The 24836-nt window shown below is 47.0% G+C and overlaps 2 protein-coding genes across 3 annotated transcripts in view; one reads left to right on the forward strand and one right to left on the reverse strand.

Annotated features, from left to right (window-relative positions):
* Window positions 1-8728, reverse strand: part of POLR2B (RNA polymerase II subunit B) — a 16372-nt gene extending 7644 nt beyond the window's left edge. The window contains exons 1-10 of the mRNA XM_051616797.1: window positions 8604-8728; window positions 8356-8428; window positions 6528-6678; window positions 5487-5599; window positions 5000-5219; window positions 3829-3987; window positions 3001-3165; window positions 2268-2464; window positions 1661-1780; window positions 1090-1276 (exon numbers count right to left, since the gene is read on the reverse strand). Of these exons, the coding sequence (XP_051472757.1) occupies window positions 1090-1276; window positions 1661-1780; window positions 2268-2464; window positions 3001-3165; window positions 3829-3987; window positions 5000-5219; window positions 5487-5599; window positions 6528-6678; window positions 8356-8428; window positions 8604-8622 (1404 nt within the window). The 5' untranslated portion in view covers window positions 8623-8728. The remainder of the gene's footprint in view (window positions 1-1089; window positions 1277-1660; window positions 1781-2267; window positions 2465-3000; window positions 3166-3828; window positions 3988-4999; window positions 5220-5486; window positions 5600-6527; window positions 6679-8355; window positions 8429-8603) is intronic.
* Window positions 8729-8948: 220 nt separating this feature from the next.
* NOA1 (nitric oxide associated 1) lies at window positions 8949-18199 on the forward strand. Of its 2 annotated transcripts, XM_051619094.1 has the most exons (7): window positions 8949-9912; window positions 10593-10757; window positions 11602-11798; window positions 13504-13635; window positions 15683-15799; window positions 16624-16741; window positions 17329-18199. In XM_051619094.1, exons 1-7 carry the CDS (start codon window positions 8967-8969, stop codon window positions 17532-17534), a joined length of 1881 nt encoding a protein of 626 aa, XP_051475054.1. In that variant the 5' UTR covers window positions 8949-8966; the 3' UTR covers window positions 17535-18199. The 2 variants fall into 2 exon arrangements, with proteins under 2 accessions (XP_051475054.1, XP_051475055.1); XM_051619095.1 differs by lacking the exon at window positions 13504-13635.
* The last annotated feature ends 6637 nt before the right edge of the window (window positions 18200-24836 follow it).

Raw genomic sequence — 24836 nt, forward strand, 5'->3', positions numbered from 1 at the left:
ACTCAAAGCCTCTGAAGTGTGTTGCTGACAGGCATCATGATACATTAGAGCAATGGATCAATGCCCTGTACAAAAGATGAACTTCAAAAGAATTAAAATAGCTCTGATTTTTGTTACCTACAGTTTTTAGTTTTAGTTCACCTCCGTTAGTCCAAGTTTGCCCTTAAATATCTGGTTTTTGTAGTATAGCTTACTCTGCTCAGGTAACTAGAATGAGCAATGCTTGTAATACTTTTTAAGCTGCATTTTCACCAGGAGGGTTTGCCAGTATCAGGACAGAGATCTTTTCAAATTTAGTTTGAAAAGCTAAGACAACTCAACTTAGCTACTAGAAGCAAATCAGCATTTACATTCTTTTCAGATTCTGCTCCAGGCTTATAAAAAATTTAAGAAAATGTAAATGTATTGCTTGACAAGTGAGAGTTCATTTAAAAAGCAAACAAGCCCCTCCCACATATACACCATCTAGGGACAGCTACCATCTTTGCCCCTTTCCTAACTTTGCTTTCCCCAAATTATGACCTCACCAGGGCTCCAGATAACAAAATGTGCTGGCATTTAAAAAATGTCACCTTTTTCCTGTTTCCCCTTTAGAGAAACAAACTCAACTAAGTACTGCTCTGGGCAAATAAAGTCAGTGATCCTCATCATTAGCTGTGGAATACATAACTGTTTTATTACAAGGTGTCACTCAAGTTTCTTTAACCACCTGTGAAGCACTGGAAGTAACTAAAGGAAAGAAATTCATCCTCCCTAAAGATTCCCTTGGACTAGAACTTGGCCAGAAAAACAAGCATATGCTCTAACACAAAAAGTCTTTACAACAGTTACACCGACTGTTTAGCAGACAACACTATAGTTAAGGCCAAAACAAACAAAAACAACAAGCAAAAAAAGCAAACCCCACACCAGACTGAACTATTTGGATCTTCATCTGTTTCAGCTATGGAAGTTTCCTTTTAAAAATGGTTCTATTTAACGTAACAACACACATGGCTGCCACACAGAGTTAAACTCTTCCATGATATGATTTTACACTTACATAAACCTGACAAATGCTACCTATCATGCCTTATTCAGCCACTGTACCTGAGATACTCCTGCTCTGGCCTGATGAGCTTTCTTCTGGTCACCCCAGTTTCCAGTGGCCAATGAATACTTCAAACCATCTGAAATAATTCTTGTTTTAATTGCTAGTTCCAAGTTGAAATCTTTCCCTCTGTCAATAAACTTCTGTGCGTATATTCTCACTTCCTTCAGCAAATTCTTAAACATTCTGTAGAAGAAGAGGCCAAGAAACACGATTAAACAGTACTGTAGCAGTTCAGCCTACCCAGCACTATTTAGAAAAATATCTGGCCTGCTGAACAGAAGTAATTTGTAACTAGAGGAGGGGGGTGGGGGGACAAAAAACCCCAAATTAACTTGTCTGTGAACATGTACAAAATATGCTTCTAAACAAGCTGTTGCTAGCCACCTACTATTAGAGGAAACTGATCCACTTCATTAAAAAGCTGTAATTAGATACAGGCTGTGTGCCCAAGACCAGCTATCAGACACAACAGAATAGTCTGATAGACTAGAATAGATTTAGAAGCACTGAGTTGGCAATGTCTCTACCATTAATTATCTCCAAAGAAAATGTATGTATTATAGTTACCCTCTGAACAGGAAAGCTAACAGTGGCCCAGCAAGATCCAGTCTTTTGTTGCCATAATGATCTCTGTCATCAAGCTCTCTTCTCCCCAGTGCTGCCAGCAACAATCTATGAACCATGTACCTAAGAAAATAAGACAGTGTATACTTTAAACTGAGGGCAGACACTCATAACAAAGATCACACACTTTCATAGATAAATCAGTGAACTGTTTCCTAATAATAAGCAGTGCTCAAGAGGATGTGCTAATAGTTTTAAACAGTGGGTTTACTTTACAGCTTATCAGCAATTATCTACACACTAGCTATCAATCTCTACATGTTGTCCATGTAAAGCAATTTCAAAAAGAGTAATTTATCACTATCATCACCTTAAGATCCACAATGTGTTGGAGGCTTGTTTTGTTTTATTTTTTTTCTGTTTTATCAACATCTCCTCTTTCTCAGCTATGAAACTATACCAGTGCCCTTAAGTTTATCACCGAGTATCGAGAAGATTGAGGTTAAAAAAACCTTCCATTCAGTGCATTCTTCCAATAATATACATATATGTGAATAATATCTGTATTCAGGGTCCATTTGCAGATACGTGACAGAAAATACTGACTTACCCTAGAAAATAGGCCTTTTTGGTTTCACAGAAGTCACTGACACCAACATGTGGGAGCATTTCTTTCTGCAAGACTTCTTTAGCATACTTGATTCTCTTTTCTTTGGTGACACCTGGCTTTGCACCTCTTGATCCAATGAAGTTTAGAGCAACATTTTGCTCCTGAATGACAAATGCTTCATCCAGAGAAGGCTTAACCTAATGCACACAGTACAGCACAGTCTTGTAGCACCTAGTGCCTGTCAGGGGTTGAAGGAAACTACGCAGTAGTTTGCTCATTATTCTTTTCAGGAACTGCTAATTACTGATGCAGTTATTTCTGGCTTTCCTACAGTAGCTCTTTCAAGAGCAGCAGAAAAGAGTCATCGAGCACATAAGAAGCACACAAAAAATACTTCAGACTTCAGAAAATAGTCCTCATTCAAGTACACTCTAGGCCTGTTGTTGCTTCAGGTATAAAATGGGATTTTACAATTAAAGTCCATGACAGCAGCGTAAGACCCTAGCTTTCCAAATACATATTAACTCTTTAAAATGTCTATTGTACTTTGTTTACTTAAAATACTCATTATAATAGATTTAGGCAGAGAACTTCCAACATTCGTAATAGACAACTCATAAAAATAATGAAGTAATAAATTAAAATTGGAAAACAAACAATACTTCGAATGATTAGCCACACCTACACATCACCAAACTTCATGCCAGGAAACAATTTATTTAACATATATTACCATTTCCATCATTTCTGGATCTTCAAAATCATATATGATGTGCTCTAAAATGTCCCTGTCAGACACAAAGCCCAGTGCACGGAAGACAATGATGATGGGGACTTCTTGTTTGATATATGGCAAAGTTGCTACAATGCGCTGACCAATAGCGCTCTTCTTCGCACCCTGAAAAGATGGGGGAAAACATACAGCAGCCTTCAATTATCCTGCCTTTCAATAAAAACATCTCTCTGGACTTGGATGATGCAGTGTAAGAGTAATTGTTCAAGCACTTCAGGAAACCATGGCTTTTCAGCAAGCCAAGCAAGGAGCTGTTCTGAAACCTTACTCTAGCAGACATCTTCTGCTTTTTACTTATGAGCAGCGCAGATTTCCCCTCACAGATGGCACAATGAAGATGTTAAACATGAATTAGTATGTGGTCTGCAAAAACATATCCAAACACTACTTTGGCCATCAGCAAAGACAGGGTGTCTGCTCCTGTTCTCGTCCTTTGCAAAAAACAGGAAGCAGCTTCTTTGGATGTTTTAAAATCTAATTTACAATAATCCTGAACTTATTTTTTAGCCTTGCCTTACAACCTGCCACAAATTAAGTCTTCATTTCAATCCTCAAATTATTTGTCCCAGAGACAGACCTAATCAATCTGTGACAAACAGAATACATTTTAATTTAACTTCACCTTCTTTGTAACTTAGTATCAGAAGAAATTTCTTCCCAAAATCCCAAGAATGAATGACATGAGGGAACAGAACAGTAAGAAAACTCATAAAACAATGTCATGCTAATGTAAGGCCCAGGGCAGGGGTTATTACTGCTTAGGCTTACCTGCCCACCTCTGGCAAGCATGCTGACCCATATAGTACTTGTTGGTCGAGAGGAATTTTCCAGACAAGATCTACACTCTCCTGTGTAGGCATATTTTGAATCTTTCTTTGCAAACACATACACTGTATTTGTAGCCATTTTCTCTTGAGCGATCAGAACCTGTGTTAGAAACAAGAACACCAGTAAGTAACTGACATAAGGGCATGCCATAACAAGCACAGTGTGTTTCTACTATTCTTTCCAGTGCCTTAACTTTAAGAGCACTGTACAGCACGAAGTCAATTTTCCAGACTCAGCTGGACCATACTCTACATTTTTAAAACACAGCAGTAAGCAAAACATACACCTAGTTAATACAGAATAGCCAAAACAAAAGACTATGAGCATACTGTTTTCTTAGATGCACTTACCACATTTACTAGCTGTGCTGAGACACTGGTGCTAGCTTTAGGCACAACATAAAGAATCCATTTCACTGTTTCCAAGGCCAACATACTCCACAGTGACAGATGAATAAAAATTATTTTTTTCCCCTCAAGAATAAAAATACAATTCTATTTCATAAAATCAGAGTCATTAAGGTTGGAAAATACCTTCAAGATCAACAAATCCAACCATCAGCCCTACAACCCTGTGACCACTAAACCATCTCCCGAAGCACCACATCCACCTGTTTTTTGAATGCTTCCAGGGACAGTGCCTCCACCACCTCCTTGGGCAGCCTGTTCCAATGCCTCTCCACACTTAAAGTGAAGAAATTTTTCCTAATATCCAATCTGAACCTCCCCGGGTGCAACTTGACCCCACTTCCTCTTGTCCTATCATGGGTCACTAGGGAGAAGAGGCCAACACCCACCTCACTACAACCTCCTTTCAGGTAGTTGTAGAGAGCAATGAGGTCTTCCCTCAGCCTTCTCTTCTCCAGGCTGAACAGCCCCAGGTCCCTCAGCCTCTCCTCATAAAACCTGTTCTCCAGACCCCTAATCAGCCTAGTTGCCCTTCTCTCCAACCTCTCCAGCTCTGCAATGTTGAAAATGGAAAGATCACAAGCGCCTGCAGTACCTGTGATACACTGGAATAAAACTGCTTATGTTCCCAGCAAAACATATGGAAACAAGTAACAAAACTTTCAGGGTCTGTAAAGATGGCTGTGCATGGTGTATCAGCTTACCTTTTCTGATCCATTAATGATAAAGTAGCCACCAGGATCAAGTGGGCATTCGTTCAGTTCACAAAGATCACGGTCCGTCAAGCCATTCAATAAACAGTATGTTGAACGTAACATAATAGGAATTTTTCCTATAAAAGTTTTCTGATGCTGTGTCTGTAACTGATCCTCCCCTTCTTTAATAACTGTTTTAGTTATATCCACATACAAAGGGGCTGAATACCTACAGTATAAAAACACCATTGTGTTAACTGCCAGTTACTACTCCAGATTGCAAAGAAGGATAATGACTGCAGTTATTCAATACTACTCACTTGTAATATTAAGCATTACTACCAAATCATTGTCTGGATTTAACAACTGGACATTGAAACATAAATAGAGCAGTAACTATGACATTTTCAAGGCTCTACTCAATTTTAAAAGACTACAATTAACAATGCAGGGGCAGTCCTTCCTTGTGTTTATCCACTACAGAGTTTGTTCTTACGTAAGATTTCTCAGCCTGGCTTCATTGGGCATCATTGGTGAGGGTGCTCCATCTCTTTCCCAATGTGTAGGTTTGGAGAGGTAGATTTGTTCAAACTTCAATAGATATCGAGGCTGGAAAAGAAGAAGAAGACATTCACATTTAGTGGAAGAAACATCCACTTTGGTTGTTCAAGAGCAGCCTTATCACTTAATACCAATGCTCTCGCACATCCTCAGCTCAAGATATGTAAACCATCCCTCTTCAGGCAACTAGATTAAAAAAACACTCAAGAACTTTCAGTAATTTTGCAACAGCCCAAACGTGTAACAAAGTCAATGCTTGTGTGTCCTAAAGTTCCTTTAGATCCCTACAGGGAAGCTGCAAGATAGTGACTGATAGCACAGGAACAGATCACCTATGGAACAGGGATCACAGAAGATGAGGGACACAGGTGGAAACCTCACAGCCATCATAGCAGGTGCACTCTCATTGCAACAGAGCCATCAGCAGCACAGATCTTAGACAATTTAGAACAATGGTATCAATGGAAGATAATGTGCAATGGCACCCATTGAAAACCTGGACCTACCTGTGGCAGAAGACAGCTAACAAAGAATTTTTCAGCCATAAACCTCTCTTATCATGGTAAGGCTACTGAAAATCGAAATCCCACCACAACATGAGCTGCTCTGCTACATCCCTGTCAGTGCAGTTTCATACTGTAACTGACAACATGAGCTGCAGCAGCCCATTGTTCTTGGTCATTTCTCAACTCAATCATCAACTTAACTAGCATGAGAGAGTTACTCTGAAGGTGAGGGAAGTCTGATCCCATGGATAACAAAGCTCTTGAATGTGTTTCTCAGCTATATACCTGACTACCTGGAAACTTGGCCATGTACCTCATAGACTCCGAACAGTTCACACTTCTGTCCTATTGACTGTATGAACAGTGTCATAACTCAGATGTATTTCCATCCTTGAGTGGCTGAATAAAACCCATGTAAAATCACTTTGCATTGTAAAAGCACAGCACCTCTGCTGGGCATCTCCACTTACTGGCTCTTCCACTTCTCCTGAGGCATGCTGGGCTTCAGCTTGTAAATCAATTGGTGGAGCATCTTCAACAATTCTCTGCACAGACATCTGAATAAACTCATCGAAAGAATCCAACTGTTGTCTGACTAAACCCTTTTCATCAAAATAAGAGCTTAAAAAAAAAAAAAAGGGAAAGGGGTACATTAATGAACTAGAGGTCTTAATTTAAATAACGTACTTTATGCATCAACAGGCTCAAGATGTATTTATTACAAAACCTTCAAAAGCCATGAAATACAGTGCAGAAACAGACACATTAACTTTTCCCAAGGCATGAGTTCCAAACACAGATGCTAAAAAATGCTTACCAATTCTCTTTCAGTGTTTGAAGACACACACTACAAAGTGACAGACTTGCTGCCATCTCTCAGCTAAGCCATGACTACGTACAGTCATAAACTATGTACATGACTATGTACAGTCACTCTCTCTTAAACTAGAAAGGCAATATGATAACTCAGTGAAAGTGGCTTCAGCTAGTTCTCAATGATGCGTGTAAATTACTTTGCTTTAACTAATTTTCCAACCTGCATGAGTGCATGTCCCTACATCAAGGTAACAGCTCTCAGAACTCTTCTTAACTTAGATCCCTTCTGTTCCAGCCACACAGAGGTTCCCAGCTTCACTCCTTCTCTGGATTTCCACTAGCCTTTGTGTCACCCGCACAACCTAACTGTAAAAATCAAAGCTCCATATCCTAACTTTGAATAGGATGACCTAAACTTGTCTACCTCACACTCCTGAAGCCAGCCAGGGAACCCACACTACTTAAGACTCTGCCCCATTGCTGCCAAGTTCTGTAGAGAAAATTGTTAAGAACTACCTCCCTACTGACAACTTCAAGCTTCCCCAAGAATAGGAATACACTCTTGGCTACCATACTGTTGACACAGCAAGACCTGCCAGCACAGACTGCTACTACACAAGTGGAAGGAGGAAGTGAAAGGGCAACCTGTATCACAGAATGGTTGAGGCTGGAAGGGACATCTGGAGATCATCTCGTCCTATCACCCTGCTCAAGCAGGGTCACCTAGAGCTGACTGCCCAAGACCATTTCCAGAGAGCTTTTGATTACCATCAAGGACAGAGACTCCATAATCTCTTTGGGCAACCTGGGTCCGTGCTCAGAAACCCTCACAATAAAAAAGTGTTTCTTTGTAGGGAGAGAGGTGCAACCTCAGCGGAAGTGCTCGCCTCAGCCTCCTCCCACCTGACTGAAAGTAAAGGTAGCACTCTTCACTAGGCTGCAAGAGAAAGGACCTTCTCCTTCCACCTCCAAAGTTTCTCATCTTTGCACTCTGTCCAGGCTGCCTGTGGGACTATTCCTGCAGACCTACCATTCTGTTTGCAACTACTGCTGTAAGATACCAGTCACATACACTTTATGAATGATTCAAGTAGAAACAGATTTACTCAGTTCCACACAGCATCCCACTCCTTAACAGTTCCAAGAAGCTGCAGGTCCCGGACATTCACACCTTGCTAGAAGAACACTAACACGGTGAAACAGCCAAATCCTGTATTCCTAATGCAGTGAGAGCAGCGGGCAAAATAATTTGCTTAATACGGAATCAACATTCTGATTTCATTCGAAACAGCACACGGCACTGGCAGTCACTAGGGCTCTTCATCCCCAAGAACCCCTGCTGTTTCTGCTCTGAATGTGACAAATTCGGCATAACCAAGCCTGTAGCTTCCATGAGGCGCAGCCAGCAAACAGGACGTCACCTGCGAGACCAGGAGCAGCTACGCCGAAGCACTAAGGACAGCGAGTTTAAAATAAAATCACCTAATAACGATCCAGCAGGCTTCCTGCCACAAGTCGGGGGTGATTTCATCGTCGTCTTCGTCATACTGCATATCTGCCGGGGAAGCACAACACGTCAGTCAGGCTCCCGACACCTCGCTACCTCCTCCCTTCGCCTGCCGAGGGGCGGCCGGGCCGGAGGGTCCCTCCCGCCGCCCTGCTCGCAGCCCCCTGCCCGCCTCGGCGGGGCGGGCCCGGCGGGGAGCAGCCCGCAGCCGCGGCGCCCTCACCTTCGTCCGCGTCGTACATGATGGCGGCGGGAAGAGCCGCGGGCGGCGGCGGCCTAGACGGGCGAGAAGGAAGCGCGGAGGGAAGCGGAGGAGGAGGCGGCGGGAGGAGCGCGGAGCGCGGCGCGGCTCAGCGCGGAGCGCCGGGCGGGCGGGGTGGCGGGGTGGCGGTGTGGCTGTGCGGCGGGGTGGCGGGGGAGCGGTGTGGCTGTGCGGCGGGGTGGCGGGGGAGCGGGCCGGTGCGGCGGCGGGACGGCAGCGCCTGCAGCGCCTGCGCACCGCTCCCGGAGGCCGCTGCGCATGGGCGGCTACGATTCCGCGCCCGCCTCCCCGCGCCGCGCCCCGCCCCGCCGCGCCGGCTCCGCCATGCAGCGCCTGGCTCCCGCGCTCCTGGGCCGGCTGGCCCGGGCCCGGCCCTGGGCCCCGGTGCCGCGGCGCGGGGCGGCAGCAGGAGCCAGCAGCGATGAGGAGCAGTTTGTCTTCCTCGAGTACGAGCCAGAGCTGAGCGAGGCGGCAGCGGCAGCGCCCCGGCGGGACCGGGACCAGGACCGGGACCGGGGCCGGGGCCAGGGCAGGCAGCGGAGGGAGTGGGCGCCGGTGGGGCGGCCCGACCCCTCGGTGCCGCCGAGCGGCGTGAGCTGCTCGGGCTGCGGGGCGGAGCTGCAGTGCCGCGACGGCGCGGCGCCGGGTTTCGTGCCGGCGGAGAAGTACCGGAGCCTGTGCGAGGGCCCGGCGGGCGCGGAGGGGCTGCGGGCCGCCGTCTGCCAGCGCTGCTGGCTGCTGGCCCACCAGGGCCGGGCGCTGCGGCTGGAGCTGCCGCCCGAGCAGCACCGCCGGGTGCTGAGCGCCGCGCTGCGCCGGCCCCCGCGCCACGGCCGCGGCCCGCTCCTCCTCTACCTGCTGGACCTGCTGGAGCTGCCCGACCCGGTGCTGCCCCAGCTGCCGGGGCTGCTGGGCCCCGACGTCCCCGTCGCCGGGCTGCTGGTGGTCGGGAACAAAGTGGACCTGCTGCCCGCCGACGCTCCCGGGCACCTGGGGCGGCTGCGGCAGCGGGTGGCGGCCGCCTGCGCCCGGGCCGGCCTGCGCGGGGCCCCGCTGGTGGACGTGCGGCTGGTCAGCGCCAAGACGGGCTTCGGGCTGGAGGGGCTGGTCAGCCGGCTGCAGCGCTCCTGGAAGTGCGCCGGGGACGTCTACCTGCTGGGTGCCACCAACTCCGGCAAGTCCACGCTCTTCAACAGCCTGCTGCTCTCCGACTACTGCAAGTCCCGTGCGCCCGACATCATCGACAGGGCCACCGTCTCGCCCTGGCCAGGTCAGCGGTGCTGTTCTCCCCGTCCCGGCGGCGCTCGGCGGCCGGCTGGGCCTGGGTCTCCTGCGGGGCCCTGGGGCAGGGGTGCCTGTCACCGCACGGGTGGCCGCTGCGGGCAGCGAGCTCCAAGGCTGTGTTGCTCTTCAGGTCGTCGCCCTCCTCCTCCTGAGGGCAGCCGGGGGGGAGGCGCGCACGGAGGGCGCTGTGCGCCCCTTGCAGCAGGGGCTGGTGAGCCAGCCTGCCTGCTCCCCTTGCAGGGGGGACGGGACCCGCTCTGCATGCCTCGCCATCTCCCTGTCGGCGAGGGGTGCCCTCCAGTCGAGAGAGAGACCCAGAGGTGGGCTGGTGAGCACCTGTAAAACAATCGTAGCCTAAGCCGGGCTGCCTGGTGGTGGGACTTGCCTGGGGTGTGTTAAGTGAGTCGTGGCACCACCTGGCTTAGAGACCTCTTCTAGCAAACCACAGGTGGGAGCGGGTCTCAAGCGGATGGATGCCTCATTTCCACTGCCCTGGCTAGGGAGGCTGGTGCTTTGTGGGAGCAGCTATGGTTTTGCCTTCAGCTTTGTGTTACTGGGTTTCACCCAGAAGTTGGGGAAGTGATTTTATTATTTTTTTTTCTTATTCCTCAGAGCTTAAATGTGCCAGATGGTGAGAGGCCCAAATATGCTTTCTGTTTTTTCTAGGAACAACGCTGAACCTGTTGAAGTTTCCAATTATTAATCCTACATGTGATAGGATATTCCGAAGGCAGGAGAGGCTGAAAGAGGAAGCAACAAAAACAGAAGATCAGCTGAGCAGTGAAGAAAAAAAGTACCTTAATCACCTTAAAAAGCAAGGTTACTTAGTGGGTGAGTATTGCCTGAGTAAAGGTATTGTCCCTCTGCCCTGATGAAAACACTGGCATTACACAAAGGACTGTCAGCCTGTAATTTGCTGTAGAATGCAGCTGGTTTCAGCAAGTAATTTTCTTCCCACTCTGAAATAACTAATTTCCATTGAATTATGGGAAGAAGCATATGCTATCTATTGCAGCATTAAAAAAAATAATTCCAAACTTACGTTCAAGTTATTTTGACCAGTTTTTGTTCCCACAGTAACGGGTGCAAGACCTCTAGCCCTTCCCTAAGTGGCATCACTAGTATTTATTTCAAGTACTTATTTTTCAGCTGTTGTAGTAGCATTGCAAAGGTTTCCTCTGTGCAGTGCATCTCCCATCAGCATGTACTAACCTAGTTGAGACACCTTCCTGGTTTACCATGATAGTGCATTACAAGCCAGCTCTAGTTCCCAAAGGAAGAAACAAAGTTTCATTTTTAAATAGTCATTTTTTGGCTGCAGGACACAGTAGTTGTACCTAATCTTAGTATGTATCTAAAAGAGGGAGTTGCCAGAAGATACCTCTGATTTTCAAATAATTCTGTGTGTGACAGACTAAGACACTAAAGAAAGAAGGCAGCTTGCTTGTGATCTTGGCCCTGCTAAGGTTTTAGGGCTTGATGTGTGCTCTGCAAGAATAATAGGAGGCATTTCTTAGCATTTTGGCTTTTAAATACACACGTTTCTAGTCATGTAGCATTATCACCTTTATATTACCAATGTGCATTTCTTTATGCAAAGGAAGGGACAGATACCTGTTTGAAGGAAAAGCAAGTTAATAAATTAATTACCAGAAAACCTTTAATTTTAATCCAGGAAGAGTGGGAAGAACATTTCAACAGAAGAAGTCTAGCCCTGTGGTTGACTTTGACCCTGACATGCTCTCCTACAGCATCGATGAAGATCCCAAACATTCTCCTGGGCAGCGTGAGGAAAGGAAGGAGTTCACACACAACGAACTGAAGGATGCTCGCTGGTGTTTTGACACTCCAGGCATTATAAAGGAAAACTGTGTAGGTACTCCATGGTGCTGTGTTTTGGGATGGCAGGGTTCGGGAGAACTGTTCTGCCTTAGCCGTGCATGTGGGAGAGTATTCCTGCTGCTGTCCCGGGGCTACGATTCTTTTGTTTTAGGCAATTGTGATAAAATATGTTTTGTATTTACTTGGGAAGGGTTAATTGTGTTAACACGATTGCATTTCTGAATAGTGCATACTGTGATCTTTGCAAAGGAACTGTATTGGCTGAGTCATCAAACTTTCTTAACATCTAAGTGAAAGGAAACAGGCGATAGTGCTGTAAGCAAGTTTATACCAGCATCACCCAATGAAGTTTGCACTCTTTTAGCTCTGCCAGCCTACTGAAAAAGATGGAGCTTCAGAGGATAACCTGTGTTATGTGACTGAACCAAAGGTTTGAGAAAGCATTCACCTGAAGCTAACAGAATCTACAGTGTTCCTATTGATAGCTCCTATATGTCAGGCCTTCCTCAATGTTTCAGTAGAGCAGTGACTCTGAAGCCAGTGCTGATGTAGTACACACATCCAAAAAAGTAATGTTCTGATTTTTGATCAGTTTGATACATATGCAGAGTTGCAGGTCATCATCAGAAGAAGAAACTTGCAACAGTGACAGAGCACTGGAACAGGCTGCCCAGAGAGGTTGTGGAGTCTCCTTCAAAACCCACCTGGACGCGTTCCTGTGTGATATGCTCTGGGTGATCCTGCTCTGGCAGGGGGGTTGGACTAGATGATCTCTTGAGGTCCCTTCCAACCCCTAAGATTCTGTGATTCTGATAATTTTGGGAAGATTAAGAAGTACAAGGAGATAGGAAATTTCTGCAGAGAATGAAGTGCAAGAACTGTACTAAGAACTGCACAGTTCAAATGCACACAGTTCAAATGCACACGCTGCTTTCATGAATGCTAGAAAACTACTGGCTTTCTAGTAGGTGTTTTTGCCAGATCGTAACCCACTTTACTGTGACGCATTGCTCTCTGATAGCTGGTGTAAAGACAGTCATCAGCTTAGAGACCTGGTTTTGTAGCTGCAAGTTGGTTAGTGTGGAAATCAAGTGGGCTTTCCTGCATCCAGAAATACTTGCTGCCACTTCTGATTTTGACTATCCCTGCTGTACCTTTGGAGAGCTACATGCTAAGATTCAGATAGAATTTTGTTCCTGTGTCAGTGTTCAATCTGACTAGAGGACAAGCAGATGATCTATTGCGGCAGATTTTGATAGGGGAGATTTCTGGTTACGAGCAGGTTTATTCTTTTTTATTATTATTTTGGAAGAAGAGGGAAGGTAAGTGGCTGTTAGGACATTATGGAATTAACATTTGTCGTTATTGCTTGCAGTTTTGGTTTTAGCTACTTCTTCATGACTCCTTCCAAAACTAAACTTCTGGAAAGCTTAGGGAAGGATTACTGATAACTCAAGTTGTGTTTAAGCATTGCCAAACACCTCAGAAAGCCTGCAGCTAGCATGGCAAAGCCTCCTTGTCTTTTAGAATCAGTGTTGAAGGCTGACCTGATTTGCAGCCTAAAGGTTGTCTGCTTGTGAACATAGGGAGAGGACCAGAATTTAACTGCTCCATTAGATGTTCATCATGCTGCACTATTTTATCTTTTTCCTCTATCATTATAATTCCAATATGAATTTTATTGTTGCCATTGAGATATCTAGAATTAGTTATGGCAGTAGTATTTATTTTGCAGGTTTTAAATCTCCTGACAGAGAAAGAAGTGAAGCTAGTTTTGCCAACAGTTGCCATTGTTCCGCGAACCTTCATTCTCAAGCCAGGAATGGTCTTGTTTTTAGCAGCCCTGGGACGTGTAGACTATTTACAGGTAAGGAAAGAAAGGATTTTGTGAGCAGCTGCTTCATCTCTAATTACAGTATCAGATGATAAAAGGCTCTCTGGGTGCCTTTCCTGGATCCTTTTTTTGTTGCTTTTTAGATGCTGGATCTGTTAATAAAGCTCCCCATAAAGTCAAAATGGGATGGGGAGTTACAGTCAAAAGGTTTGATACTTGTTACCAGCATGCAGTAGTGTTTGTTGTGTAATGGTAACTGCTTTTGAATGCGGACAAACACCTTCAGCTTAATGTGCCTTCTGTAACACACAAAGACACAAGGCAGGCAGGAAGGAAGGAGAGTGCCAGAATTAATTAGGAAAATAGGTGGGTTTCCTCATTTCAGGAAAGCTGTCTGCCAAGCGAGAAAAGCACAGGAATTTTTCTTTCCTGGCACAGACTTCTCTGAAGTATTAGCCCAAGGAAGCAATTAAATGTACATGTTCTGTAAAAATATTTTTTAAAGGCACTGTGTCTCCTATTTCCAGTCTGTCCATTTATTAGAAATCCCATGCCATATACCTTTATTGAACTGTGTGGAGCTGACCTGCCATGATGTTTCTTCCAGGTATGGGTGTAGCACGGATGATAATGCCTTTCTCAGTAATTTGCCCCGTTTTGAGAAGGGTGTGTGTGTGTGGCTATTTGTTTGTTTTAGTCAGCTTTCCAAGATCACCACTCTTGGCTTGCTGGAAGAAAATCGGGAAGGTGGAGGGGGCAGGATTCTGTAAATAATAGTGTACCAGTATGGCAGGAGAACTCCCAGCATCATTAAAGTGAAAATCCAGAGCACCGTCCTGAAAAACAGCTTGGCAGTAGAGAGGAGTAATGCCTCACTCAGAAAAAATGCTGTTTGTGAAGAAAGCAAAGCCAGCAGAAAAATAGCTGCCTTTATTCATACTGTCTTGGGCAAAGCTCTCAGAAGAGAGCTGGGTGTGTTGGTTGAGCGTCATCAGGGACTTAAAGCACCTGGATTTGCATACCTGACAAAGTAGGACAGTGATACAGGTGACACCTTGCTGGCAGTAAATGCCCTCTGCAGAAATGCTTCAGGATGAAGCATCTGCAGGGCTACCCAAGGGGTTGTTTTGTTTGTCATGAGGGATGATTTTTGTTCTTGGGAGTTGTGGAGAACATGGCTGGTGTTGGCAACCTGGGGAACCTAAGGTCAGGGTAAAGAAGTGTCACACCATCTCCTGAGGAGAGGATCGGGCTCACAGACATGTCCAGTGCAGCAGGGCTGGTAGGCTTTGTGCTATAAGCCTGTTCACCATGTAGTGGTGCTCCTAGAAAGCTGAGCTGTGGCTGTTTAGGGCCTCACAGGCCCCTCAGCAGCTGTCCCAGCACTTTGCTCTATCGTTCTTGTCTATCTACGTACTCCAGAGATCCTGAAGGAAGACACTTGTGCTCAGACCATGACAGAGGAGCCCCTGCCTCAGAGTAATCTTTGATGAACTTGAAGGGTTTGCCACACCTGGGTTTCCTTATTTCAGGCTGCTAGGAGTGTTTGTAGAGGTCTCTCGGCTCTCTGTCCTTCTTTGCTTTGCATGCCAAGGTTATGTGAATGCCTGCTGAAATTGCTTCACATTTATTCTTTGCATAGCTTGGGAGCAGCTTGGAACCAAGTATGGTTCAATGAGAGGTGTGTGTTAGCAATGTAAAGTGATAGAAGAAGCACCAGGCAGATGTCAATCACCTCTCATGATAAATAACCAGACCAAATTTGTTCTTGGAAATTAAACGAGATCAGAGATCTCTCTTGGATGATTTGCCGGAGCTGAGCAGATATGAAGGCAGGGGATGGGGCATAGGGGGTGCTTTGAGGCAGGATGGTGAAGTCATGGATGCTTCTCTCCTGTAAGTTCAGCTCCCCTGTTTATATAACCCTGGCTGCTCTGCAGTGACAGAGGCAAGGACCCCTCGGACAAAAAGGGGACATCGGTCAAACAGGTTTTAAATATGCAGGAAAGACACAGAACAGGAGAAATTCAGAGCTGTTTTTCTGTTATCATAAGTAACATCCTCTTGTTATTTGTTTCAGGGAGAAAAACCTGCCTGGTTTTCTGTTGTGGCTTCTAACCTGTTGCCAGTCCACATTGCCACCCTGAGTAATGCAGATGCCATCTATGAGAAGCACGCTGGTCAGGAGTTACTAAAGGTAAGAGGAGTTGCTGTTGTGGGCTCTTGGCTGCAGCTGGACAGGCTGTCCTGTCTGGGGAAGCACCCTGTCTGGGGTACAGTTGACAGGGAAAACCAGCCCATGTCAGGAGTTGGGGACTTCTACAGTGGATGAATAGAAGATCTGCAGTGTGGGGCAGTCTTTCACAGACCACATGGCTCCAGCTGTGTTAGGAGAGCACCTGAGATGATGCATTTTCAGGAGAGCTTCTGTTCTAGCATTCAGGCTGGTAAGATTTGCCATGGTCTGCTCTCCGATGCTTGGCTTTTCTTGAACAGCCTTAAAGTGCAGGCAGCAGTGGGGATATTTTCCATGGCAAACTTCAGACTGGGGTTTTGGAACAAATTGCATTTGAAAAACATACTTTTCTCGTTCTTTCCCCACTGGTTCCTCTGCACATCCCTGCATCTTTTGGTGGTCTGTCTATTTCCTTGCTATTCCCACATACTGTGTAGCACTTGTAGATTGATGGGAGACAGGGTGTGTGGTCCTTGCACTTGCAGCTCCCTTCCTGGGCACATTGAGAGGAACAAGTGCTGTCACATCAGGGTGGCTGACTTGTGCCATCAGCTGAGTCCTGCAGTGGACATGCCATCTTGCTCACCTCTGAGCTCCCACTGGGCTGCTCTGAATCTGATGCTGATTCTGTTCTTAGCAAACCTGAAATTACTCCTGTAGGGTATTCAGGCCAGGCTAACAATGGTCCCATATCTTTATTCCCACTTGTGGCTTGCTTGCCAGTTTAGGGTAGGAGTGCTGAAGCATCTCTTGAGTTAAATTTTTTCTCCATGTTTTGTTCTTAGGTTCCCATGGGTGGGGAAGAGCGAATGAAAAAGTTCCCCCCACTTGTCCCTCAGGACATTACACTAAAAGGAATTGGTACCAGCGAGGCAGTTGCAGATATTAAGCTTTCTTCTGCAGGTAATTTAATATTTCTACACTAGTTTGCTTTGCAGAGTTTGTGTCTTAGGAACATTTATGGGGAGAAGCCTGTGAAGGGATGAAGCTGTGTTTCCTGCTCAGAGCAGGACTGTCACCAACACAAAATCACGGCAGCTATGACTTTGTCCACCTGAGGTTTGGCAACCTCCAAGAATGGAGATTGATAGCCGTGCTTGTGCAGGATGGCAGCACTGGAGTACTTTATACTCTGGCTGCTATACAGGTTCCACAGTATCAGGAATGGCAGTGACACTGTTGTCCAGGTGAGTGGGAAAGAGCCATAGATTGGAAAGCTTTTTTATTGTGTTTTTGGGAATTCTCACCATTGCTCTTAAGTTCACTAGGAAATTGTTGTGTCTGGGGAGAGTAAGGTGTGGCTTTAGGTGCTGCCTCCTATTGGGAAAGGCTGGATGTTAACCTTTGAGCTTGGTTTCCCAAAGATGTCACACTTGGATAGCTCAGGTTCTTGGCCAACATGGGAGGCACTGAGTTTGTATCAGAACCCTCGTTCTGATCCTGGTGACTTGTCTTGCTGACTGTGGTGGTTTTTTTTTTTGGCCGTGCAGGCTGGGTGGCAGTGACAGCTCATGCAGAAGAGGAATTGCTGCTCCGAGCCTATACTCCCAAGGGCACTGCACTGGTGGTGCGAGAGCCTCCCCTTTTGCCCTACATCAGTGCCATCAGAGGGTCCCGGATCGCAGGCACTGCTGCCTATAGGACCAAAAAGCCTCCCTCACTGGTGGAAAACCTGAAAGCCACAGGGAAGAGATAGCACCTCTCATCATCTGAGCAAGGCAGAAGACACAACAGCCTCTGGAGATCCTTGTTGCTTATTGATATTCAGGAGAGCTTGGAATCCTTTTTAAAGGCAGACAGGCACATTTTTGAAAGCAGGCTAGAGGGGAACTCCACACCTGAGCCAACTGCTGAACTGCAGCCATTTTGAATGAGCTGGGTGACCAGTACCTAGCTGTGAGAGGCGGTTCCCTCTTGAAATACAGGATGGAAACTCACCTGCTGGCCCTAGGCTGACATTGCTGCTCACAGGATAGGTCTTCTCTTGCTGACATGTTCCTGCAGGTCAGAAATCACCCCTTGTTCTTGGAGGCTTTATGGTGCTTCCAAAATTTGAAGGAGGTGGAGGGAGTGGGGAGGAGCCGGGAATGCTCCAGTAGGGGCATGACCCTCCTAGTGGCTGATAGTAATTCGACAACATCGACCAAAAATCAGGCCTGTTCAGTCCTTCAGCACCTGCAGCAGACAAGGAAGTGCAGCACCCTGCTTTTGTGCACAGGAGAGGTGAATTAATGAAAAGCAGGTCTGCTTCTTTGCCTGAAGAGGAAATTTTTGCGAGTCACTGCTTTGATTTGGTTTTTGTAGCTTGTGTAAAGGTTTCTGAAACTAAGGGTGTAGAATAAAACTTTTCAAAGACGCTTACTCCTTTGTGTCTTTCTCAGATAGCTGAGAAATCACTCTTGTGTGGGTACAAGCGTCCTGTGAACTACATGAAAGCTTCAGGGAGAAGGCCAATATTAGAGGAAAGTGTATTGTGCCACGTCTGACAGCCGAAGAGAGGTGAGGCTGCTGCAGCCCCATCCTGCCAGGTCCAGGCACTAGTGAGGCTGGTAGTGTATTCACAGCAGGCACAGAGCACACATACACACCACATACATAAACACAGATCACAGACAGACACACAGCACTTACTGCAAACACAGACAACGCCAGTGGCCTGTATGGATACATGTGCACACACACACACACACGTATGGTGGATCCCTCCAGCTGCTGGGCTGGGCACTCGGTGATGCCACTTTTCTATTTGCTGGCACCTGGGGATGTGAGCCCCTGAGGCTGCAGCCCTAATCTAGTTAGTGGTACCAATAGCTTAAAATCTGGCCAAAGCCTCATTTTTGAGTTTTAGAAAGCAGGCATTCTTTATTGCAGCACTGAACACGTGCAGAACAGCTTCCAAAGTCATGCATGGCATCTTATTCACAACACTTGGTTTATATAGACTTACAATGTACGTATTCATAACTGATCACAATGTTTATATTTTTCACTATGAGTGTGCACAATAGATGGCTAAAAACTTTTTCAGGAGAGTTTTGATGGTCTCTGGTGCCCCTCTGTGGTTGTTGGAGAGATGTTTTTCTGGTCACCTTTAGCTGGACCCACATACTTTTCTCCTGAATATGGATGTTGTTTAGTGAAAGGGCCACGTTTCACACAGCTGGGCACAAGAAATTTTACCATTACCTCTGTCCTATGAATTGGGCAGATCAAAGGAGAGTAAATACTGACACCTGTTGGTACTCTCAATAACAGTTCTGGGGCCCTATGGGGGGGCCCCAAGATTTCACAGAACACAGCTTCAACCCAGTAATCTTCTACAAACAATAGTCTATTTCTACAAGGCAGATTTATTTTAGTAAGTTTCCTTAAGACCTATTTCTACCTTAATACTTCTATTAAATCTAACAAAGTTCTGTAGGTAGCAGTACAGCCAGTCTTGCTCACCAAGGACTTGTCTTGCTGGCCAGGACTCCCTTATTACATAGCATTTTCCTCCACTAAGACCCATCCAGATGCTCTGGAACCCTGAGATGACCCTTATGAACCCCCACACATCCCTTTTCTCCCAGGCCTTTTTACCAATTCTCCAGGTAGTCCAGGTTGGTCTTCACTAGTGATAGCACACCTGTTTTCAGTTGCTTCACCATGGACATGCAGCTCCTCTGACCTGTGATCTGACTCCAGTTGTAGCCCTCACTCAGGAAAGTTAGGAGTTTAATAAGGACACAGAAGAGATTGTGCTCACCAGGTCCAGAGCATGGCCAGACAAGAATAAATGAGGTTGCTGTCTACACACTATAAGGCCTCTCCATCCCCTTGCCCTTGTATTTTCTGCACTTGTTCTCCACATCACCTGAATTCCCTCTTTTTCCAGCTTTGCTTCCTACCCTGAACAAGTCACGAACATATCAAAATGTTCTTCCCCTGCATCCCCTAATGTGTGCCACACCCTTATACAGCAATCCTTCTTAGTCCAGGGGGTGGCCTAAAGAGCTCTAGGACATACTCTATGACTCTCAGCATCACTGAGGCTGAAGTGACCTCTGGAGGTCTCTGATTCAACCCCCCTGCTCAAGCAAGGCTACCTAGAGCCAGCTGCCCAAGACTGTCTAGGTGTTTTTTTTACTGTTTCCAGGGATGGAGACTCCCTGATTTTCCTGGGCAACCTGTGCCAATGCTCAGTCACCCTCACAGTGCATAAGTGTTTTCTGATGTTCAGACAGCACCTCCTGTGATTCAGTTTGTGCCCATTGTCTCTGGGCCTGTCACTGGGTACCACTGGTAAGAGCCTGGGTCCATCCTCTTTGCACCCTCTCTTCAGGTGTTTATAAACATTTATGAGATGTCCCCAAGACAAAGACTTATGGTGACAGATTTTACTCCTGGACAAAGAGGCTGACGGCTCTGCAAACAGCCCCTGGCCCAAACAGGGTGTTCATTCTTCAGGAGTCCTTCAGCTGGGTGCCTGTCTGTCATTTTGCTCCTGTTCAGCTGCAGGCTTGTGCAGATGGGCCTTTGACGGGCTGATGGTCCCGATGATGGGCCTGGGGGCAGGGCTTTCTTTGGGCTCCCCCTCCCACCACTGTTTGTGTGTGCTCCTTTTTGAGTGTGCAGCCGTGGCTGGAGAAGTCGCCTTACTCTGGATGATGCTTTAAGATGCCTCCTCACCGGCCTGCATGCAGCTGTGTTTAGACAGCTCAACAGGGCCTGCCTGCAGAAACCCAGCACTAGCCCCATCTTGCTGCCTAAAATGAGATTTCCAGACAGATCTAACCACAGGCATTGGGTTTTACCTACACTGTTACACAGATACAGGACATTCTGTGCCTCCAGGAGAACATGTCTCATGCTGGTAATACATCTGATTTAACAAAGGGGTGAGGGAAACAGTGAAAAGCAGAAGCTTGCACCTCCTCATTTGTTGGGGTTATGTGGAGCAGTCCTAGGAAAGCAGGCAGGGGAACAGGCATGGCTAAGCTGGGAGGCAGGGAAAGGGTCTGACTGCAATCTGTTTAAACTAGTTTGACAAATCCAAACCAGGCTTCCCCGTAACATTCCTTTGCTGCTGTACCGCTGGGAAAGACAACATGAAATGCAAACAGCTCTGTGTGGGGAAAAGGTAGCTGGGGTGACCTGCCTCTGTTACAGTGGTGGTCCTCAGCCCTGGGGCTAGACTTGAAAAATTGCAGCTAAGGCAAGTATTTGGTGTAGCAGGTCCTCTGGTTTTGGGCAGAAAAAAGCCGAACAAAAAAAAGCCTTTCTACAAGGACAGGTGGGCTGCATGTGGGCTCAGGGTATGCCAGAGGTCTACCCAGGAGAAATGGCTTGCTGCCAACACAGGGAAGTGTGAGGAGGGGGCATGCATGCCACCCATGCCCAGAATCCTTTTGTGGCCAACCCAGATGTACCAGCAGTGGGCTGGGTCAGCACAGGAGCTTGTCACTGAGCCAGTGTTGAAGGGCTTTTGCAAAAGCCATGCTGTGCCACAAGAGCAGCAGCCCCAACAGCCCCAGCTTTTTTGTTCCCCATTTGAAAACAAAAATGGGTGCTCCTGACAGATGCTAAACCTCGGCATGCAGGAGGCTGTAATGTGGAAGTAATTAGTGCCTCAATCAAAGCACAGACATGCCTTTTGTGAGCTCCCAGGGCTGAAGGACACCAGAGCTGAAGTCCTGCTTGGAAATACTTCTCAAAGGGAGGGTTCGTGTCTAGGTTATGCCAGACAGCCTGAAAGGTAAGAGTTTTTACCATGCCTGTAGGCAATGGCTGATCTCATCTTAGCACAGGAGCCAAAAGCAAAGGAGTCTGCAAAACCAGCGTTAAAGGAGAAGGCTGGGAAGGTCCAGCCCTCTGGGAAGGTCTGCTCTTCGTGGGTGTCCCAGTGTGCACTAGCAAGGTGTCACCATTTACAGCTTCTCCAGAAGAGTGTATTCAGCAAAACCCCTCCATTTGCTGGAGAGCAGTACAAAAAAACAGCTCACAGCCTTGGATGGGGTAGTTAAAACACATGTAAAATCCTACAGATTTGCCTGTGTAACAGCTGAATCTGGCTGGCACTGCCTTTGAGGCTGTGAGGGGGTTGCAGCCCCGGGGATGTCTCTGTGCCCGGACTCAGGGGTGCTTGCTTATTTCCTGGCACAGCACAGAGCTGGGCTGGAGTAGGGTGGTGTGGGGAGCAGAACTGGGCCAGGCAAGGGCGGGCTGCACCTCTCTGCTGCCCTGCAAGCAGGGACGTGCTGCTGCTGCTGGGAGCCCAGGGCTGGGTTTGCTTTGGCACACATCCCATGTGGCGCCAGCTCACCCAAAAAAAGAAAGGAAAAAAAAAGCTTCCTTTCCCTGCCCAGTGGCTATTCCCTTTTCAGAGTGGCTCATGGCAGGGAATTCCCAGCCTAAGAAAATGGCTGCTGCTTTTCACGGCACAGCAGAATGAGTCCCCTGTAAAGTGTGAATTTTTACTCTCTGTTAACACTCGCAAAAGAGCCTGTAAGAGAGGTGCACTGGACCGAGAGCCTAATGGACCAGAAGTTTTGAGCATCTGCTTCCTTCTCATTTTCTTGTGATTTACAGCTTGCTGTTGCCCATAAACTCCCTCACCAGCAACTGTCTTCACTGATCTTACAGCTAAACTGCTGGAATTTGCCCTACATGACTGGTGCTGGAGCAGAAACTTGATGGGTCTGTGTCCTGCTGGTGCATTGACCCATGCCAGTGGTTCCTCCAGCAGCAGAGGAGAGTTGTGTCGGTGCAGGTCAGCTAGCAGCATCCTGAAACACCAGGAGGAACACATGACCAATTGCTGTTGAGGATGAGTTGGTGGTAACGTCCTGTGTCATGTCATGTGTAACTTTGGCCACATCTTTGAAATAATCTGTGCCTCCGGTCTCCAGTCCAGCGTCACCAGACAGCATTGAATCAAAAAAGAGGAGAAAAAATAATAATTAAAAAGTCTCAGAACAATGGGGTTATTCTGGCCACCTCCGAGCATGTCTAGGGCTTTAGTGCCCTTGGGAAAAGCAGAGCAGTATATGGGCTATTTATTAAAACCAGGACCCCCAGCACAGTGATGGGAAAGGAGCTCAGCCTTCTTTTTGGTTGTCCTCTGTGATTGCAGGGCTCAGGGATGCTGAACAGGGTGCAAAAAGCCAGGCCGGATCAGAGGGCAGGCGAACATGTGCTGTTCTACCCATGTGTTAGCTGGGGAGCGTGTGCTGTGCTTGCTGTGAACAAGGGGCACAAGCCTGCTGTGCCACAGCTGTGTGGGAGGTTCATTGCACAAGCCTGTGCTCTGCTGCAAGCATGTGCTCCTGACATCTGCACTTAAAAATTACTGCCTCTTGGCGGTTTCACCTCCCACGTCTCCGCTTAAGGCAGCACACCTGTGCGAGCACTTGGGAGGTGGTTCTTCCGCTTTGTAACCACCCAGGCCACCACCGATGTCACTGTGCCCTGCATCCCCACTGAGGGAGTGGTCACCATCTTCTCACTCAACTTTTTGCCTCAACTCCCCTCCTCCTGTTCCAGATGGAAACAAACCCAGGCACAAATCTCATCTGCAGCCTTACCTCCAGCACAGTCTCTGCTGCAGATGATAGTAGTTTGAGTGCTCTGACCTATACAGGGCTAAAGGAGACCAAGGATGCTCCTTTGACTAGCCCATGGGCAAGGGACAGGTTTAGTCACTTAGCTTGAGCCTGAGGGTGTCAGAGCACAACCACAACATTGCCTTGCTGCAGGTCTGGTGCTTCCAGCAAAGGAGGAGGATGTAGGCAACTCACTTTACCAAGCTTAAAAATACAACTCAGCCAAGGGAAGTGTATTGGCTGTTGAGAATTACCTTTTCCTATGTATGGGTTATATTGGACATAAGCAAGGTAAAGCTGCTTCAGTCAGCATGGCTAAGCTTTAAAAACAACCAACCAGAATCAGGAACCTAGCATTTTGGCTCCTTCAGAGCATCAGCAAGGCCTGAATGAGGCAGCTGAATCAAGACATGCTCCTGTACAAGCCAGCAAGAAGCCAAGCCATCCTCCACTTTAGCTAACATTTTTGGGGCATCTTGGGGTGTGGGCAGGAGCTCACACTGGCTTGCAAGGAAGGTATCATGGAGCCATGCACTTCTGCTCAGCTACCCAGTTCTGTAAAAAAAAACAACTTCACATAAAACAGCTTCTAAGCATGTTTTCAGCCTAGCAGGTTTTATCCTGGTTTTCTGTGAGGAAAAAACTGGCAGGTTTTCTGCCAAGGTGCAAAGAGCTAGTCAAAGGTAAGTAGGATCTGACTGCAGCTTTAAGGGAAAAATGGTTTCTCAGGTTGCAAACCCAATTGTGTTTCAGCTAGCTTGTCCCTAGAACACCTTCCTGGAGTGGGGGCAGCACTAGCTGGTGGTACAAAGGGCAGGGCCTCTTCTATTGATCCCCTTTGAAATTATTAACACAGAGCACAGGCCAAGTGGCACACAAGTACTCAGACCCTGCCGTCTCTACCCTGTGCTCAGAGCACTTCCTTTGCAGCCCACGGGCAGTCTTGGGTACCACTCCTGTCCTTACACTGGTTTTATCATAACAGCATGCATGCTGCCTACAAGACACCAAGGCGAGCAAAGCCCAACCTGCCCCCTTACCCAGGTGATGACAGTCCCTGCCCTTCTGCAGCCCCCCAAGGCTACATCCCATGGTAGCAGTGCACCCCACTCTTTGCTGCTTGACTACAAACTGCATGGCTTATAAACCCAAATTCCCATTGACAGACTAAGATGGCTCTGAGGGGCATTACTTACAAGAAAAAATACAGCCAGAGAAGATAAAAGATCACTTCTTATGCTTCTTGGAGCACCCCAAATTGTTCAAAGCTGCAGCAGCAGCATAAATATCCCCACAAGTTCATCCAATGCCCTTTGCCTTGGTCCCTTGGTCAAGAGGAATTGTTCTGAGTGAGCAGGAGGTAAGAATGGCCAAGCCTTAGAAGGCAAGTTAGCATTGTGGGCTAATCCAGCTTG

The sequence above is a fragment of the Apus apus genome, chromosome 4, assembly GCF_020740795.1.
Source record: "Apus apus isolate bApuApu2 chromosome 4, bApuApu2.pri.cur, whole genome shotgun sequence".
Classification (NCBI taxonomy): Eukaryota; Metazoa; Chordata; class Aves; order Apodiformes; family Apodidae; genus Apus; species Apus apus.

Coding starts and splice junctions, on each gene's coding strand:
- NOA1 (XM_051619094.1), top strand. CDS start 8,967: ATGCAGCGCCTGGCTCCCGCGCTCCTGGGCCGGCTGGCCCGGGCCCGG. Junction 9,913..10,592: donor CACCGTCTCGCCCTGGCCAG/GTCAGCGGTGCT, acceptor TGTTTTTTCTAG/GAACAACGCTGAACCTGTTG. Junction 13,636..15,682: donor GACGTGTAGACTATTTACAG/GTAAGGAAAGAA, acceptor TATTTGTTTCAG/GGAGAAAAACCTGCCTGGTT.